Below are 20,894 nucleotides of genomic sequence, written 5' to 3' on the forward strand. Positions count from 1 at the left end.
CGCCTCTGCTGCGCCCAGCACTGCCTCCTCAAGGTGCTCGAAGAGCACAGAGGCCGAGAGAGTGGGCTCTCCGCCCAGACACACATGGAGCTTGAAAACCAGATCCACCGCTCTGTGCAGTGACGTGGCCTCTCCAGCCTGTTGCTCCTTCTTCATGCCATGGCCCCGCAGTGTTGCTGTTGGGCGTTAGGGAGAGGATGTCGGCAAAGGGGCCTCTCCGGCAGCTAGCCTGACTTCAGCACACGGAGGCTCCAGTCCCTGCAAGGTGGCTGCTCCCCATTCCACAGGACTCAGAGTTCCAGACGGCCGGCGACTTGCCACGACCTCACAGCTAGCCAGTGGGAAAATGAAAATGTGAGTCCTTGGGCTTGACCGCCTCACGGTTACCGCGTGGCTGCATTCCCACTTTGCCTTCAGATCTGGAAAGCCAAATAATCCTGTCTTGAGGTGACTGGCTCCTGTCCCCTGTCCCTCGCCTACACCTCACCCCTATCCTCTTAAACTCTTGGCAGCTTTCTCTCATTGCCCCACTGAGAGGGGCTGGCGTGGGGACCTCCACGGGGCAAATGGTCTTTTCTGTGAGAGCCAGTCCCTCTTTTAGAGAAAAGAAAGCAGTTTGAGAAAAGTAACAAAGGCGGAATTTGTGTATTTTGCTTTATGGAGCTGAAAATATCTGGTAAATTGATCCAGTGGGAGTAATAAATACACATTACTTTATCTTGTTCTTCATGTCCTATACCCCTGAGCCTTGATAGAGCAACACCACTTAATAGACTTAAAAAAGAGTAATTACACTCATTGGCTGTGTGATTTTTCAGCCCTCCCAGCCCTGCCTGACCTTCTAATTTAGCTCACCGTGTCTAACTAATGCATTTATATTCATCTTTTATGAAGCATGTATAGTACAGAATTGACTTTAGAGCCTTTTTCAAGCTGTCCTCCCAGGTCTCCAATCTGGTTAGTAGTAAGGAGGGGGGGTGATCCATCTCTATACGTACACGTGTATAGATAACGCGTACACGTGGCTCACGGCATTTTTTTATCCTTTATGAAACATAATAAAAAGTTTTTATTACATTTTTACTTTAAAGCTTTTATACATTCTAGCATTATTTACAGCTAAACATGCAGGCAAAAGATGCGAGTGTTTTAAAAATGATTACTGTTAATGTTTCTGCTTGTCAGAAGTGCTTAAATTTTCCTGCACTTTGTCTAAAAACTTAGTACTGTTGCCTTTTAAGAACAACACATTTAAAAGATCTTGCAAGTCAGATTTGCAAACACTGCTGACAGTTTGTGATGAATGATATTGCAAAATTTGCAAGATGTTTGTCATTTTGCACAGCCAACATATTAAGGAGCGGATTAAGAAACGCAAAACCCCTATGGAAAACAACCATCCCAAACCAAAACCAAAACAAACCTCAAGCAAACCTTGAACCCAGAGAGCACACACACCAGAATCTCTCACCCGGGTTTTCTCTCCCAACTTCCCACTCAGCCAGTGGAACCCAATTGTTCTCAGTGCATTTTCTCTCACCATATGGTCTCCTCATTACCATACACTAAGAGTCCATATGGGAAACTTGTGAAATGAACTGTATTCATTTTAACTGCCAGATGAGCAGCCTTTTGCTTTGCAAGCTTAGCTTAAGTCATCTGCTGTCTTCATGTTGTTATGGCAACACGGCACCAATAAAAAATTCTAATCTACTGTAAGTGATCACAGTATTTTAAGTGCTTGCCTATAACTGCCCTCAAAGGGGAGGAGGGAAGAAGGGTTATATTCTTCCAAGGAGCAAAGGATTAGTCTCCATTCCAGCAGGTGTCAGTAAAGAAGCTGGTGAGATGGGGAGAGGTGCCAGGGTGGCCCTGTGGTAGACCTGAATCGGAAGGGATGTGGATTGCAGAGGGATGGATGGTAGTGAGGATGGACTAGAGACCCTTTGGGAGGCTCTAGAAAAAAAAAAACAAAAACATCAACTGTCGAAAACCATAGTTCTTCCAGCAGACGTGTTATACTCGGCTGGTGCTGCGCAGCCTGCCACAAATGAAACTCAAGATTCTGGACCACACAGGCAGCCAATCCTTTATGGTCGCTTCTCCTTCACTGGCATGTGAAAAAATCTCAGCCTCCATGAGTCTGTTCTTCCTGTACGTGGGAATTAGTCATTTCCAACACCAGGCTAATTAAGAGTACCTTAAAGTAATGGAAGTAGGCAGCAACATCCTTAAATATAAATCATTTTCACCTCCGCGGGCCACATGATATGTTGCATCTCTGTCGCTCTATCTGTATTGAAAGTGAATGTTTATAGTCTCAGTTCATCAGTTCACATTAGCCTCATGCTGAATATTTAAACACAGAACAATTTGAGCACACCATGAAGGAAGACAGTGACTGCACTTTCATTTGGAACAGCAAGGGCTCATCTAATAATAATTTAGTAAATCAGCCATTTAGTGGCTCGGTTGTGCACTGCATTGTGCCAAATATTATTCAGTTCAACTGTACACTTGCAGAATTGAAATTCAGACTCCAGTCACAGGCACTGTTTTTGCTCAATGGAGAGACAAGACCCCAAATCACCCTCCCTAAAGAGTGTTCGTGTTTAGTGATTTATCATAAATACAGAGCTGGGGCAAAATAAAACTGGAGTCAGCTGTATACAATGTATTCTAATTATGCTTTTATTGTTTTAGTCTTTATGCAAAGACTATCAGTGATTCAGAACCTGCACTTGCATCAGTGAAAATACAAATAAGAAATCCTGGCATAACCACATGGCCTGTTAGCAGAAAAGGGGAGGAGTAAGGGTTTCAGAAAAGGGTAAAGAAAAACCTGTCATCTTTAGCTTCCACACTGTGACACTGGCTACCCTCTCACCTTGATCATTCATTTATTTTGGTCATTTGAGGAAACTCTGTTAGCATTTTATCCAGGAACCAAAATGACTCGACTCTGACAAAAATACAGAAACAAAAGCCAATCATATGGTATATTTAACTCTCAGAAAAAAGCACACTTGAATACAAGAAGGATTTTTGTCTCTGCATTCTCTTGTCAAAAATGCAAACTATGGAATGCAGCCCCTTTTCCTCCTCTTTCCCCTGTATCTGCCAGAAACCTCACAGGCAAATTCCACAACCTGTTTTGATAATGTGCTCAAGTTAGAGGCTTGGTGGCCCCTCTACTTATGCCTCTTGTGTGGGGGGAGTTTAGCCTTGTTCTGTGCACCCCCTGAAGTTGAATATAGAACCGTGTGTGGGGGTTGGGAGTAGGCATTTTTGGGGGGAAGAAGATTGTAGCTTCATTTAAAAAGCCCATGATCCTCACAAGAGCTATAATTTTCCCTTCTTTATTTTACCTTTGACTTGTTTTTTGGTAAGTTATTCCACTCATCATTATTGTATCAGGCCCATTTTAAAGCTGAGGACACTGAGGCTCAGAGAGGCCAAGCTTATGCAGCGGGTCAATGCAGGTTTTCTACCTCACCTGACTTCCTCACTGTTAGTCTGTTCAGAATCTTCCAGTATTTTGCCAATAAGACTGCATCTCAAACAGCACTCAGGGCAGGTAGTGCACATTGACTATAAGAATGCATATGATCTGCCAGAGTTCTCTGGAAAATAAGTGAAGGTTATCAATATTAGTGCTGGCTATGGCTCAGGAAAGCACTAACTACATACGTCTACTGAGCCAGGTGCTAGCATTAACCCTGCTTTACAGATGAGGAAACAGAGGCATGCATTCATAATGCTAGTAAGTGCCAGAGCATGGATTTGAGCCAGCTACATTGGACCCCAGAGCTAGTATCCCTCAGCACTGCCTCCTAGGATTAAGAAAAAGGAGTTTTGAGGAAAAAAAGGCAATTTTGCAATCCAGTCCTAAAAAAATCCTCAAGCTTGGCCAGGGCTGGGGAGTGGAGAAAGAGGGAAATGGTAGCATGGACTGAGGATAGCTCAGAAAGGGCTGAGCCAAGCAAAAGTGGCCGCTGGTGGTACGGATTAAAAACATGCACATACAAACATTGGAGATAATTCTTTTTCTCTTTAGCAGCAGAGTCGCTGTCGTCGGGACTTGTAATGTCAATTACTCTATAGCTGAATTCTGGAACCTCTTTGAGTTCTTTTTTAGCACTGAGCTCTTGATGAGGGTGACCGCGTTTATCCTACTTTACATCACACCCTGTGGGCAGGGGCACTGACTATAATTACTCATTAGTTCAGGGAGAAGTCACAGGAGGAACAAGGGGCTAACTCAGGTGTACCTCCCCACCATCCAAAACCCTCCTCTTAGACTGAAGCCTTTAGAAACAGAGACACTAGGAGGTAGGTCTTCAACCTTACTCACTATTTTCAGCCCTGAGTTACACTTCAATTAAGCATCAGAGTAATAAGAACAGCCCCAGCAGTCTCGAGGCAGTGGATTTTAATTGCAGTTATACTCAGGACCATCTGTAAAGCCTTGGGAATTTACAGATATCATTTGTCTGGAGGTGCATATAATAACTGATGATGTTTGACAATTTAAGAAGCAAAGCAAACTATATTTTTGCCTCCCTTAGATATCCTTAAAGTACAACATAGCTCCAGCCTGCAGGTATCACTTATTCAAGTTTAACTATATGTAGTTGTCCAAAAATATAAATATACACGCATACATTTGCATCCACACGCACCAAACACATAGGCATAGACATACACTTACATAGGTATGGCCGTAAATTTCTCTGTTTACTCAGTGGTCCTTCTACTTTCAAACTAGACATTTATTCTGCTTTGCCCTAGGGAAAGGGAATCCACACCAAAGACAAAGAGAAACAGAAGTAGTTAATTTTTGGCTTTTGTGTTTCTAAGAGCCCAGGCCTTGGCGACTTAAAAGATTTTCAAGGGTAATTTTGACTCTAGGCAGTTTTTGTTTCATGTGCTGACTTTACAACCTATCCCTGAAAAAGGCACCTCTGTCCATAGCCTTCTCTTTAAGCAGAGACTTTTATCCTGATCAGAAAGTCGATTTCCAAGGCCACTCAGCAGGACCTAACCCAGAGCGTCGGTCTTAAACCAGTACAATGAATTGGAATAAGAAGAGCCGGCCAGAGGTTACCAAGTTCAGCTCTGTACCTCCAAGCAGGTCATATTCACAAGGGTGCAGACACCATTTTTCACTGTATTTGTGGCGGGAAGCACCCCAGGCTCCCATTCACCAATTACCATGACACCATTTAGAAGAGAATGCCAGGAGACCAAAAAGAGGGGGGAAAGCCATTGTCATAACTCTTCTCAGGAATACCTGGTTTCACAATTTATACTTAACTGCTGACACTTGAAAAGTCGAACATTTTGGTAAAATGAATCAAGCTGTAATGTTTCTTTTATGAGATCCCCTTGCAGGAAAGGGAGGTTTGGCACCTTGTGGAGACCAAGCTTAGTTATCCATCATAGGAGTCAGCTGTCCTAGCCAGCTTCTCAGAGGTCACGCGATCGAACCGACAGTTCTTACAACTATATTATTGCTTACGGAACAGGAATTGGGGCACCAGATAAAAATTACCTGGTCTAATAGGCAGCGAACAATTTTCACTCAATAAAATTATAAGCCAAATCATTCATTTCATAACACTCTGGCTAATTTATTTGTTGACCTTTTATTATCCATAGCTCTTCAGTGGTATTAACTGCAACTCAGACAAAATCTCTTGTTCATTTCACTTCCATTGATTTTTTTTTTCCATTGAGGCAATAACGGCTGCTTGAAAACAGGCTTTTTCTTTCCACTGTAAAAGTCAATCATGTAAGTTAGTATGTCTTACGTTGATATAGCTGCCTTAGCTTACAACCTACTTTAATTTCATGTGATTCTGAAGTCTTCTATACCATGTTTGCAACAAAGGCACGGCTTTCTGGTGTGCCTCTAGCCACGTGGCATGATGGTACATAATAATATGTTTGAGAAGGAAGAGGGCTCTCATCTAATCTGGACATAAAATCAACTTTAAAATTAGAGAAGGTTCCCAAGCCCCCCCCCCTACATTTTCTTTAGACTGGACTAAAATGACTTTGATGCCTTTTGTATTTATAGCAGTAGAGCCTTTCAGATAATTTAATTCCTTTGTTCTGGAAATTTCTGCACATTTTAATTGTGGCTTGACTTTTATTTTTCTTTAAAGTTTCTGGGCAATGAGTATGTGCTAGAACGTTCGGTAAGCTTCAGCTGAAGCTTCTTATATAATAAAATACTATGAAGTCTTTAGAATGCAAGGTTGTAAAATATAATTGTTACACATTTGGCATTTTATGCCTCCCTTGAAATAACCACTTGCTACCTACACCTCATCTATGCTCCTCCTTTCCATTTCAATTTACTCTAAAGTGGTCCTTAGCCATAATGAGAATGCCCCTTTCAACAGAAACATGTTTAATTATATCCATGCTAAATGTAAGTGACTCTTCTCAGTCATAGGGCTTCTGAGTAAAGAGCGCTTAAAGTGTGACACTGAAGGTTTCTAATGATCTGAGGTCAGCTCTCTTTCAAGAAGTTCATATTACCAGAAAAATGAAAAATCTGAGGAATGTCTCAGAGAATCGGAAACTCAACAGTGCTCAAGTATTATTTTGGTCTGTTTTACTCCTTCCATCCCTGCCCTCATTATATGATTTTTTAGAATGCAAAGTCGCCATTGTGGAATTTTCCATTTGGCTGAATAAACACGAAGGACGTTGGGATATAAAACTACCCTGCACAGAAATCACCTCTCAGTACAACTAGTATTTATTGTTTTGTACATCGAGCTCTGCAGGGAATGGGCTGCAAGGAACTTCCAATCAGTTTTTCAGCTTTCGGGCATTCCGATCAGCCGTGTCACCCAGACTTTCAGAATGAAGCAGGGAAAGAGCTAGAACTTAGAGGCTACTGATCTGGGTATACTGTTCAAAATCTGGACCCTTTGGTAAACTCTGGAGTGAGGAGGCAAATGAAATTCTGATTCCATTGATGTTTATTGCCTCAAAACCAGGAATGATTATGCCACGCCACTCCATTTTATGTTGCTGAGATTTGGACCCCTTGCATCTTGAATCCCCTGATAAAGCCAAGCAGATTGGTGATAAATGGGTGTCAGGCAAATGTGCAGTGACAGAAAGGTATTGTGCTTCTTTCTCAGGAATCGCTCAAGTCAACTTGACTTTGTAGTTTAGCTTCTGTTTTCTTCTACATCCTGCAAAACATTTCCCACTTGAGGGAGCATAAAGCCAAGTACAGATTGTCCTCCCAAATTGCTGAAGTATCCCTGAGCCTCAATTTTATGAGGGAGTCCCCAGAGTCTTCAGAATCTGATTCAGAAATTTGAAATGAATGTTGTGTTAGTAAATGGGTATCCCTCTGGCTTTATGAGTTGGTATATGTGCTCTGAATAAAGGAAAGTTCACGCCAGATCCACTGCTCATCTGGGTTTGAACTAAGAACATTTAATTGGGTTTATAAACGGACTCCATATTGGACAGTTAGACAACCTTCCGTTTCACCCTAGAAGGCTAGATGTGGCCAGTGAATATGAGCTTATTGCCTACACATTTGAGGGCAGACACTGAAGAGAAGATTCGCATGGAAGGGGAATAATCCTCAGAGATTTTACTGTCATGAACCCAAAAGAAAGATGAATTAGCCATAGCTGCATATCAGACATGATATGCCTGGTTCTCAAGACTGTGCAAATACCTAAGTATTTCTAAGTGTCTAAGAGTACAGTTAATAAAAGGCTGATGTACATCAAGACCAACCTCATGTTGCTAGCAGCCTATAACTTGAGATAATGTCTGTACCCAACATGATTCATTATATTAATCACAAAATTAAAATGTAAGCACAAGCCAACAGGAGTAAAAGAGCAAATTCATAAAAGAAAAAAAAAGAGGCATAAGAAACCCCCACAGTGATCAAGACTTGACCTTGGGGAATTTATATATTGGATTAAAAGGTCTGGAGCCAAATGGAACACCAAATTTAAGTCTTCTGCTTTTATAAACCAGGCCAAATATATGCCTTTGTCATTTCGTCATATAAATCAAGCATGTACTTTTAAAAATCAGAAACTATCTTAGAATAAACTTTTCAACAAGAATTTCTCAAGGACTGTGGTCTGCTGGACATTGCACTAGGGGCTTGGAGAAGGTGATCAGATATTCAGGGCCTCAAAGGGCCTACAGATTAGCGGTGCAGAGTGAAGACGAACATTGTTGAAATCAGAGCGAAATGGCCCCCACGGCATCTGTGGCTGTGCTACGCCAGACGGAACCATCAGCACCGTTGTTCAGAGGAGTGAGAGAGATCTGAAGCTGTGGTGAGGGTGGAATTCCTTCTGATGGCACAGTGTGATTCTCAGAGCACGGGCTCTGATGCCTAACACCCGAGATTCAATCCCTGCTCAGCCAGTCGTTGGCTCTGTGGACTCAGGGAAAGTTGGCTCTCCTCTCTGAGTCTTGGTTTCCTCATCTGCCAAAGCAGCACCTTAAGAGGCTCTCTGTGAAGACTGGATGAGTTCATGTTCCACTTTCAATAAATGGCAGTTATTTTTAGCATTAACCAAGCCACCATCACCACCTTCCTTCCCAGGCTTTGGAGGATGAGAAGTCATCGTAAATGGGCACAGACTGAAACCAGTATTCCAAATAAAGAAAAGGTGAAAGGAGTGAGGGACGGGAGACAGGACAGAGCCAACATTTTGCTTCTAGGCTAGGGAGGACTAGCTAGACCAAAATAGAGAGCAGTTCCTCACATCTGTAGGGAGAAGAGACTGGATAAAGAGGGTAGGACCAGATGATGGGGAGAATCTTTTGTAATCCCCATAGAACCCTGTACCTTAATTCTGGGAGGGTAACGTGCCTTGAAAAGTGCTGGAGAGCAATGTCAGTTTGTTGACTACTGGGGCAACAAGAAGCTCAAAACTTATTTGCTAATTGATGGGGTTGCAACATAGGAAGTAAAGGTGAATCTTCCTTCTGTATTTGTAGTCCATTCAGCATCTTTATTATAAAGGCTCTGAAACATAAGTAAAAACCCATAACAATTATGCTTGAACTGTTTCTTGGAATTGGGTTTCCCCAGTGTTTCTGTAGACTCTAAATAGCTTATCCCCTTTTCTCTTTGAAGAACCCTATTCACATTATCATCAACCAATGGTCATAACAGGACAGGGAAAACCATTTTTTTAAAAATTATGTTATGTTAGTCACCATACAGTACATCATTAGTTTTTGATGTAGTGTTCCATGATTCATTGTTTGCCTATAACACCCAGTGCTCCATGCAGTACGTGCCCTCCTTAATACCCATCACTGGGCTAACCCTTCCCCCCCCCACCCCCTCCCCTCTAAAACCTGTGAGAGAAAATAGATCAATGAAAGTTGTTGTTTTTAAGGAGTAAACATTTTTTTGTTTTTAAGAGAGGAGATCCAAGGCCATGAAAAGAAAAATAGTCTGAGTAAGGATGCAGATTGGAAAACAAGCATTAGCTCTATAAGGAGACTCTGGGGATTTTCAATATTTAGGATACTAGCATTTGTCTTCTTTATTCCCTACTGGGATTTTTTTTTAATCCAAGGATAGGATTAATTATCTTAGAAGAATCTAATCTCTACCTTCATCTTTTAAACTGCAAGCAGGGAGATGTTTTAAACATTATGAAAAGAAGAGAAAATCTCTCCTGACAAATAAATGCCTTGAAAAATTGGATATTAGTACTAGTCAAGTGCTCTTTCTTTTCAGAAATATTAAAATTGCATATTAGAATGGAAGGATCCTTATACTATACTCCCTCCTAATGCCACAAAAAATAAGACTTTAGGAACAATTTCAGAGACAAAAGATTATGTGAAACATCCAGTTCTTCCCCTTATGGGAAACTTCTTTCTCTCTCTTTTTTTTAACATCTCAGGCTCAATCATTTCCTAATGTGAAATTACAGATTTTTCAAATTACCATATAAAACTGCGAAAAAATTACACTTGTGACCACAGAAGAGATAGCCTACACTGTCAATTTGATTTTAAAAGGCATACATCTTTTATACTACCTGTCATTTTTATAATGCCTTTTACAAATTTAATCAATACGTTTTAACATTCTATATACTTTAAGTGCAATATACAATAAATATTCAAGTTTCATCTTAAACATGCTTTAGCCTTTAAATTGTTAAAACTGCAGTGCCCTTTCAATCTACTTACATAATGTCATAAAATATACATTTCAAGGTAAATGAAGTCAGCTACTTCAATTTAGTCCCTCAAACTGGTAGTAAATGAGAGGTTAACACTATGGTGCCAAACCCATTATTGAGTAAATTTAGCACCTTGGACAGCTCTGTAAAATCTTTATTGCTTTCCTGACCTGCTCGTCATGTTCTGTCTGTGTGTTCAGTGGCTCTCAGCTCTGATTGAAAGGCAATATATTAGATCCCCAACACAAACACGCTTGGGGGCTAGTTCACTGGGAGCATAATGACATGGAGGTGAGAGCAATTTTCTGGTCACCAAAATCCAAGCACCTTGCAGGTCCATTGCACTAACTCATAGAGGACCCAGAAATTTCCTTTCTCCTTCCCATTTGCAGAAATAACTAATAGAAGCTGAATCACACTGGGATAGCTGAACCAAATGTGGGCTGTCCCTTAAATCCCAAAGTCGATACTGCAGTGAAGGACATTTTAAAATGGGCAAGGTATCATTTAAGGAAATCACTTTCAGGAAAAAAATCCAGATTCACTCTCCACAAGACTGCTGGTCTGAACTGATGCCAGGCTAATGACCCACCTATGGCCATGTGCCTAGTGGGAAAGCATGACCCAGCTCCTTGGATGGAAGAGGGATATAACTTTATGAAGCAAGATTCACATGTTTCATTTTCAAAGGATTAAATGGTGATTAGAACTCTGGGTATTGAATAAGCAGAAAAAGAAACAGTTGGATTGTGTCACTGGAAAACTTTATCATCAAAAATGTATGAGAGTAAAATGTATAGCATACACTGGTAGTTGGAATTTTTTCAGGTTTATGAAAACTTCAAAGATCTTGGAGTTTATTTTGAACTTCTCTCCTCCCTGGTTCTGTGAAATTAATTAAAATAAGCATTGCTCAGAGTCCTCAATGATAGTGTTCCAAGATTAAAATTCACAAGTGCAGTTTTCAACTGCACCTCATCTTGCTTTTGACAAACAGGAGACTTGTTTTATCCCTAAAATGAAAAGAAAGAAAAATATCTTCTCTGCCAAACCCAAACACTCTTATAAATATTTATTTGGAGAAATAAATAAACGTAGACTCAGAGAAGTCAAATCTTAGTAAATAAACTAACTTGATCCTATTTTGTTTTAATCTTTCCTAAGAGCCAGATAAAGCCATGAGGTTTTAGTGAAAGCAGCAAGGGCCGAATTTGATATGGGGGTAGGGTTTAGTGTGGCCATACCATAGTAAATTATTAACTGCTGTGGTCAGACAATACTGCAAACAAAAAGTGGTAAATTATCTTGTAGCTTGCGTTAAAAAAAGAAAAATTATTTCAGATGTATTGATTCAAACTCCATTGATTATATAATGCTTTACACTCCTTATATGAAAAATAACTGAACTGTTTTATAAATGGGGTCTAGCAGCTTAAGGCAAGCATAAATGTTTATTGAGACCTGAAAACCCCTCTATCTCATTTTTGAATTTAGGACATTATATATGTCATAAGTAGTTACTGCAGTATGACAACTATTTTATCTTATATTATAGAAAATTTAAAATTGAAAAATGCTAATATGTATCTAAAAGCTTGTCATTTCAAGAGTTGTTCAAGGATTTTTGAAGAGGCTATGATGACAGCAAAATGAATGTAATTATATCCCTATTTTCTGATCAGCGTCTACAGTATATGAAAATCGAACACCGCTGCTTCTCCATGCAGAAATCTATCATGTAAAATATTTAAACTTCTTTTTGCAACTTTACCCATGGCAAAAAAAAATTGTAAACATATCTTCTTGCAAATCACCTCTGATAATCATGCCACACCTTTATGTTTGCTTCTCTGATAAGCCTCCATTTTACAAGCTTAGCTTCCCTCTTCATCTTCCAATATATATGAATCTGAAGAAAACTAGGGCAGAATGAAGAGGGAACAACTTCTTTTGGTCAAAGAAAAAAATTACCACCACATACACTTTGGTAGAGTGCGCTATTTATTAGAAATAAGCATGCAGGCTAAATGTGGAAGCCCACCTAAATGAAAAGAGGGAGACGTTTTTTTTTTTTTCTTCAACTGGAATGAAAAGCAGAGCATATATCTGGGATGAGAATGAATGAGCAAATGGGGAAAATGACAAACAATACCGGAATAGCAAAGGATTGCTATAAAAGAAACAGACTCTGCCAGTCATGAAAATTGGTGCAGAGAGAGCTTCCGGGGGCAGGAGAATCCTTTTGTCAGAGCCTCTGACAAACAGCGCATTACCTCAGAAATGTGGGTTTACTCCATCACTCCCTTATATCCTGGCTCTGCCACACAACGGAGATAAACAAAAGAAGTTTAATGCTACATGCTTCTAGTAGCCAAAGATTGATTGGAAATCCCTCGAAAATGACCTGTCTGATAAGGTCATGGTTCCTGGAATAAGCAATTAAGTACTAAATAAACACATCTTAGGGATTCATAACATGCACTGAATGACATCGATTGTAGTAATCTAGTAAATGACCTCGTAATTGTATTCAGCAATAAACATATGAGTGCTTTATCGTGCCGATGGCAGACTATTGAGTGATGTATTTTATCTTGCAGTACCAATGATGCTCACCTTTTGACTCAATTAAGTGTGTATGTGAACAGGGATAAATTGGTGATTTAACACCATTCTGGGGTTCCCCGAGCTACTGCCTTTAAAGCAGTGCAGTGTCCAAGTATGGCCAGAGGGAACCGGAACATGATCTTGTGGAAAGATAACAACTGGCTGTCACTCGGAGGATTGCATCTGCTTTTCTCTTGACAGGAAGTCATCCTCAAAAGGGCCGCGGATCTGGTGGAGGCGCTGTATGGGATGCCACACAACAACCAGGTGAGTGGTCCTGGGGCTTGAACCTGTGTGGGCCTCCACGTTCATTTGAAGAGCGCACACCCCTTCTTGTGTCGAAAAATGGTGAAAAATATGACAGCCACTTTCATGAGTTCAGTGTCATCCGGACATAACACGTCAGGCTATTCAGTTCTTTTTTCTTGTTTTGTAAATCTTTTATTACCTTTTGTATAGAATCATTTTCCTTAGGAGAAATGGTACTCCATTTAAAATGAATCTTCTGTGGGAATGTGCTTCATAATTGAGGAAGAGAGTTACTGATGTTTTATTTTATTCCTCTCAGGTTTTCAAGCAAATTTAGGAGGAAAAGGGGGGTTTAATTTTTTTCTCCTAAAACACATAATAAGGCCTGAATATAATTGTCTGCTTCTATTCACGGAGCTACTCCATGTATCCATGTATATGATTCCTATTGCTCTGGAAACTAGGAGTCTGAGCAATCATTCACTCCCTTTTTTATGTGTCACTTGAATCAGTGTCCAGGGGACACAGTTCCACTAATACTCGGGGACACAGGGAGTCATCTGCAAACCGCCCTTAACTTTAGCAGGGGAGATGAGCTGTAGGCTGTGTGTGTGTGTGTGTGTGTGTGTGTGTGTGTGTGTGTGTGTGTAGCACCAGAGATCCTGTGTGTTACTGGCAGCAGAGGGAAACCCCATGACCCTGTCACATGCAGTGGGGTAGTATGGAGGGATGGCTAAGACAATGGCCCTTCAAAGTCAGACAAACAAGGTTATGCAGCCCAGCTCTGTCCTTGAATAGGCGAGTGTCCTTAAGTGAGTGCTTCATGTCTCTCTGTGCCTCAGTTTCCCCATTTGCGATACAGGCCGGATGATGATGAGACTTGTCCTAGGTTTGCTGAGAGGTTGCGGAAGTCAAGGCCCTGAGCACCTTGCCTGGCATAAAACAAACACTAGAATAGATGGTTTTCCTGGGAGTATGACTGGGGGTAGCTAAGGGGCTATTGCTTTTACTTCACAGGAAATTATTCTGAAGAGAGCAGCGGACATTGCAGAGGCCCTGTACAGCGTCCCCCGCAACCACAGCCAGCTCCCCGCCCTCACTAACACCTCCGTCCACGCGGGCATGATGGGCGTGAACTCCTTCAGTGGACAGCTGGCTGTGAACGTCTCCGAGGCGTCGCAGGCCACCAATCAGGGTCAGGAGCCCACCCTCCTCCCTCCCCATTGCCCTGCCCCTTCCCAACCTCAGGCTTCTTCACGCCACCCCCCCCACCACCCCCAGACCCCACCCCTTATTTGGCACGAAACCGTTTTTATTTAAAAACATATTTTTTTTTCCCAATAGGGGAGATTCCTAGTTTGTGTGTATCAAATATTGCTGTAGAATTTGGGTGATAGCTATCACGACTGGCAGTGTGGTATTGGAGGCTAGAAAGGATGCACGCACTTAGCCATCTCTCCATTTGACTTTTCATCATAAACCATGAATGACAGATCGCAAAGAGGCTTGGAATTAAAGTTCTGAGGGGCCAAAGCACATCATCCTCGCCCAGGGAATAAGAACCTGTTAACTCCAGGGTACATCTCTTAGATTGGGATTTATTTCTGCTCCAAAATGATAATTTATAGGCCCTGCATTGCCACTTCTCACGGCCCTGCTAAGTATTTATGATCTCCTAAGAAATGTGTGTTTTGCTCGTTTCCCATTTTAATCACAGAGCTAGCACCACCAACCCACGCACATGAATCACCCAACCCCTTCCCTCCGGGATGCGGCGACAGGGCAAGAACCAGAGACTTTCCTGTCCCCGAGCCTTCCCGGATTGCCACCCTCATCCCCGGCTTTGCCCCCACCCCTCAGGTTTCACCCGCAACTCAAGTAGCGTGTCACCACACGGGTACGTGCCGAGCACCACCCCGCAGCAGACCAACTATAACTCCGTCAGCACAAGCATGAACGGATACGGCACGGCCGCCATGTCCAATTTGGGCGGCTCCCCAACTTTCCTCAACGGCTCAGCTGCCAACTCGCCCTATGCCAGTAAGTAGACCTGTGTGTCCTGCATTTCTGCGTGCTTTTGCTCCAAGAACTGGAGCCCACTGGAGTGGGCTGTGTGGCCCACTGTGCAGGTCTCTTCAGCCTGAGAGCTCCCACCCAGGTGATGCTATGAAAGGCACCATTTGTCTCTGGCAGAAATCTCTGCCTTCCCTTGCTCACCTTCCTCATCCCAGAGTCTCCCTCATTGTCAGAACTTTGTTAAAACCCAAAGCAGCAGTAGGATGTCATCACCAGAACCCAAGCTTCGAGTCAGAGTGGAGATGGGTTTGACCCCTGATTCTATCAGTTACTGACTGGCGGCCCTGTGCAAGTTCTCTCCTCTCCATGCCTCGGTTTGCTCATCTGTAAAATGGGGAGGGAAATCACATACCCCCCCCCCCATACAGCTGTTGTGAGACTTTTATAAAATAATGCATGGAATGAGCTTGTCCTGATGCCTGGCCCACAAGAGGCACAGTCAGGAAATCTAAATCATCACAATGATGGTCTAAGACTTCAGTCTTAGACTGAACACAACAGTCTAAGACTTCACATCTCTCCCTTTAGGAATAGGACTCCTTTTTTTTTTTTTTAATGCTTAGAATTTTTTCCCCTTTGTGCTTGATGTGTACCAGAAAACAAACAATGGCAACAACAAAAACACTTTATTTTTTCCAAAAACCTGGCAAGATGAGAAAACACACATACACAAGAGTTTTTTTTTGTTTTTTTTTGGTTTTTTTTTGGTGCCTTGTCCTCGCCTTAAAGAAGTTTAGCTTCAAGAATTTCCAGTACAACATTTAGATTGCATCTAAAGAACCTCAGGGAACTGGCATCTTTACATATAAACTGTCCTGGGCTGTGTTTCTACAATCTCTCAATCTCCCACTGAGGATCTGTACCTAGATAACCAAGTTTATCTTGGACAGTGTGGGTAACTCTTCCGTTTTGTGAAATGAGGCCGAACTCTTAGACATTTGTGGAATGATAGAAGATGTGTTGTTAAATGAAAGAATACTCATGATTTTTTTTTTTTTTTAAAGAGTCTTGGCTAAAAAAACCTAAAAACCGTGCTGTCTCTGATGGTGGAAATGTGGAGTGTTCTAATCCTTTGAAAGAGGAAAGATCATTCTTGGCCTTTGAGAGAGTTTATTTCTGAAAGTAATACTTAGGGCCTTTTACTTTCTTGGTGAATTTTTATGCTCAGTGTGTGCTAAATTTTATATTTCTACTTTATCTGTTCGGAATCAGCAGCTTTTTGAGCGTTTAAAATGTCCCCAAATAATCTGCATACATTATGTATGCCTGCATTATGTGAATGGGACCAGTTTGAGGATTTTGTTTCATAGAAAGATGGTTTCTCGTAGATCTATCATTTCAGTGTTCTCCCATCTACTCAATCAGAAAATGTTTCAATCATGACCTGAAAATTAAAAGGTGGCATTCTTAATTAAATCAATAAACTAATTGCTATATGGTAGCAATTCAATTTAGGGGCTTGGATAGCTGTCTTCCCAAGCCCATGCAGACACCCAGCAACTTCAGCCTGAGATTGCATCTGTCAGTCTGTGAAACTTCCAACATTTAATTTCCATTAATTGATTTTCTCAGTGCTCACAAATATAGTATTAAATTCTCAAATAGGCTCTCAGATGGGACAGTTTTATCTGCATAAATGCAAATAAAACAATAAACACAAAGCCCAGCTGATTTGAATTTTTGCCTCCATAATATTTAATTATTCATAAACCACTCATGTTGAAAAATTCCGAACAGAATAAAAAATAAAATAAGACATTGCACTGGTGAACACACTTTGTGGTGTGGTGGCTGATAACTAATAATGTTATAACAAATGGAGCTGCTTGACTATATTTCACCCTTTCCTCTGTTAACCACCCCCTCAAACTCCCCACCTCTAAATACACATAATGATCGCATTTGCCAACGAGATTAATTGCCTTCCTCAGTGAACCAGCAGGATTTCAAGTCTACGAATATTTAAAAATCAAACCTCCAGTGCAGGAGTTTTGCAATTTAAATGGGTGTTATTATTGAGCGTATTTTCACATTTACAAATCCTAAGAGATGTATAAAAATGCTGGCCTCATTAAAAGAAAAAGTACAGTGTAGAACATGTTTGTGAAAACTCTGAGGATGGCGGCCCAGTGTTCTGCTCCGTCAAGCATTCAGTGCCTTTGGATTATGTAGTGCTGAGGGCTGATTCCAAGGGGTCATTTCCCTCTGATGGCAGTTGTTGCCTAGACCCATTTGATTCCCACTTCCCTCTTTCCACAGCCAGTAGGCCAAGGGAAGGCCAGCCCCCTACACAGCAATCTAGACTCCGGTGGCCTCATGGGAAAGAGGACTTTTTCCCTGGGGATTGGTTTCTTTTGCAGGGGAGTGTAGTGGAAAAGACACTGGATTTGGGTCTGGTTCCTGGCTTCACCACATTCCGTCTCTGGCCCTTGGGCATGTCACAAAACTATTTTTTGAGTCTCAGCGTGCTCGGCTTGCTCAGATGTAAAAGGGATGTAATAGGCCCCAACTTAAGTTTGCTTTGACAGTGACATAAAATGAAAAGACATGAAGATTCTTGTGAATCATAAAGCAATATGTAATGCTTATTACATCATGGGAAAAAATAATACAGTAGAAGGAAGTACTTAGAATTTGAATTAAATGCTTGAAAATTACTGGGCAGGATCCATACTTTTCCCGAGGAGATGGAGGAAATAGAAGGTGAGTGTATGAACATACTGGTCTTGAGTGGAGAGGGCTCACTGTGTGCAAAATCTCTGTCTCCTGAAGTAACCATGAGATCATTAGTAACTAACGAAATATGGATGGCCAGGCTGAAAGGACCATGGTCAGTAGAGAATGTGTATCTACCAAACTCATGTCTCCAAGCAACTAGGTTCTCTCCCTCCCTGAATTGCCAAAATTCTCCCATCTTTGATAACCCACATCCCCACTACTACTACACTGTGAGTATTTACACAAAGCTCCAGTCCTACTGCTTATGAATTCACAAGCGTTCATGTACAGCTCTGTGGGGATAGAAAGAATTTGTAAATTTGACTTGTAGTTCTGCATTATCCCCAAATATTGCCTGTGGCAGTCTGTTTATCCACCTGGCCTCCTGCCTACCTATATCTGTGTGTGTGAAGCATTCAGGCACAGTCGTATCCTTAGGGAACTCATAGCTTCATGGGGAGAACGGGGGCACATACACACCACCATCTGCCAGTGCTTTCAGTTGGAATCCTGGCATTACCTTCAGCCTACCCTTCTTCCTCACACCTCTCATTCCATCGGTGACCACACTGTCTCAGGCTGGCCTCCTCCTGTGTCTTACATTCTCAGTCCCTTTGCTAGAACCTTAGTTTAGGCCCCACCTGGAATGCTTCCTTTGACACCTCCCCCATGAAGCCTTCCTTGGTTCTCTTCCCTGCCTCTGCAGAGCTGGCCATGCTCACCTTTGTCATTATTTTGTGCTACCCTATCCCTTATAGGAGCACTTTTGTTTCATGGCCTGGGATGCCCCAGTGCCTAGCACACTGCCCAGCATGTAGTAGGCCCACAATAAACACATAAAAGATCACCACCAACAAAAGGTAGCATGTGCCAAGTACCAAGTGATGAAAGCAGCTAAGATCCCAAGAGTTCAGGGAAGGCTCATGCTGGAAGGGTGGCCTGAGCAGGGTGGCTGGGTGAAGGGCAGAGCTGAGCTGTGTCATCTCACATGCCAGGAGAGGTGCTGATTTCTCCTTTCCCATTGCCCCACCCAGTCGTGCCATCCAGCCCCACCATGGCCTCCTCCACAAGCCTCCCCTCCAACTGCAGCAGCTCCTCGGGCATCTTCTCCTTCTCACCAGCCAACATGGTCTCAGCCGTGAAGCAGAAGAGTGCTTTCGCGCCAGTTGTCAGACCCCAGACCTCCCCGCCTCCCACCTGCACCAGCACCAATGGGAACAGCCTGCAAGGTAAGCCCCACCCAGGCCAACAGGATGCCCTGACTTCACCCTCCCAGGGCCTGAAGCAGATGCGTCCCTGCTGCGAGGGATCAACCTTGGGCTGGCCTGCTTCTCTCTGCCCTCCTTTTGTTTGCTCCTTTGTGTTCACTCTCCTTGGCCCTGGCCCCTGGCCCCTGGCCCCACACATCCCTTCTCTGCTGGAGTTGCCTGAGCTGTCCTCTTTCCAACTCCAGCAATTCTGCTCAGGCCCGGGATTTGCTTAAGAATACTATTTCCATTTACTAATATCAGCATTTCTCTTTTCTCCTCTTTCATTCCCTGTGGTCGCCATAATCAGACCAGTCTTTTGTGGACTCTAGCAAGTTCTCCACTGCAGGGTCTCTCCCGGGACTGGCCTTCTCCTGAAGTAGGTCACTCAACCTTCCCTTCCTGTTGCCTGTGTCAGAGTGAACGTGTGTGGGGCTGAGTGCATGAGCCATGGCCTGACCAGAGCCCTGAGGTTAGAGCACTGTAGACCAAAGGCCCAAGACTGACTGCTGGGGACCAGAAACCCCAAATTGTTACTAGAGTATTCTGGTTCATATTAAAATTGTTCCATTTTGGTCTCCATCATGGAGTATGGAAAATAAGAGTCACCAGGAATTGAGGTGACCTCTCTTCTCATTGAGGAAGAAGAACCCCACCCTTTTAAAACGGGGCCGCTGCATCTCACATTTTTCTCATGTGCTGGCACTGTTAACTTGCACAAGCTCATTCATCCCTCATGGCAGGATTGTGTGCTGGGCATTTGAAGCTCCTACTTTACAGATGAGAAAACTCAAGTTTAGAGAGGTTATGAAATCGTTTGACTTCCGGCAGTAGTGTGTGTGGCAGAAGCTGGCTTCAAATTCAGGCTCAAAAATTCATCTCCTCTTTCCATCTCCCAAGCACTATATTACTCAGAGGGGGTAAAAAGGATGCACCCAGGATGCCTAAGGCAACTGGCAGGAAAATAATATCAATAAAATAATCAGCTACCATTTATTTAGCATGGAACCATGTGTCAGGGGCTGTGCTCAGCATTGAGCATGCTTTATCTTACTCAATCCTCACAACTTCCTGGTGAAATATGAGGATATTATGATCTCCATTGTACAGATGATAAAGCTGAAGCTCAAGGAGAGTAAATACCTGCCTATAGGCATAGCACATAAATGGTGGAGATGAATGTAAACCCCACAGGATCTGTGCCCCTAACCCCTAGACTACACAGCTCCCCACAGTGCCTTCCCTCAGTGGTCATCATGCCACCTTCACTGATGGAGGTCAGCCACGGGGGGGCGGGAGGGGTCAGGAGGGTGACATACCCATCTGGCATCTCTCAGCCCTGTCTCTTATGTATATGTATATTATGTATTGTATGTTATGTATATGTATATTATTTATGTTATTTATACAGAGCACATAAGTACTCTGTACTAAATGCTTTACGTGGATATAATCTTGTATTGATTCTTCCAAGGACCCTATGAAATCAGTACTATTCCCTTATATATATGGGTAAATTCAGGTCCAGTTTGCTCAAGGTCACACAGCTAATACTGATAAAGCCAAAATTGAACCCAAACTGTGTGATTCCAGAACCTGAGCTCCTAATCACTGTGACTTCTGACTCCAGACAGGCTCTGCTAAACATTCTTCAGAAACCTTCTGGCAGATCTGCCCAGCACAGCCGGAGTCATGCCCAAAATAACATGCTGGTGGCCCTCCCTTGAACTGCATTGGCAAAGCCATCTTAGAGGGCAGAGGAAAATAATCTGAATTACAT

The 20,894-nt window shown here is 42.4% G+C and overlaps 1 protein-coding gene across 4 annotated transcripts in view; it reads left to right on the forward strand.

Annotated features, from left to right (window-relative positions):
* Window positions 1-20,894, forward strand: part of EBF1 (EBF transcription factor 1) — a 393,384-nt gene that overhangs the window by 362,683 nt on the left and 9,807 nt on the right. For all 4 annotated transcript variants that reach the window (XM_025867126.2, XM_025867125.2, XM_073890484.1 and 1 more), the window contains exons 12-15: window positions 13,026-13,091; window positions 14,091-14,268; window positions 14,934-15,113; window positions 18,902-19,096. In XM_025867126.2, the coding sequence (XP_025722911.1) occupies window positions 13,026-13,091; window positions 14,091-14,268; window positions 14,934-15,113; window positions 18,902-19,096 (619 nt within the window). The remainder of the gene's footprint in view (window positions 1-13,025; window positions 13,092-14,090; window positions 14,269-14,933; window positions 15,114-18,901; window positions 19,097-20,894) is intronic.

The sequence above is a fragment of the Callorhinus ursinus genome, unplaced genomic scaffold (genome assembly GCF_003265705.2).
Source record: "Callorhinus ursinus isolate GAN/ISIS: 27379988/994484 unplaced genomic scaffold, GSC_fseal_2.0 scaffold3, whole genome shotgun sequence".
NCBI lineage: Eukaryota > Metazoa > Chordata > Mammalia > Carnivora > Otariidae > Callorhinus > Callorhinus ursinus.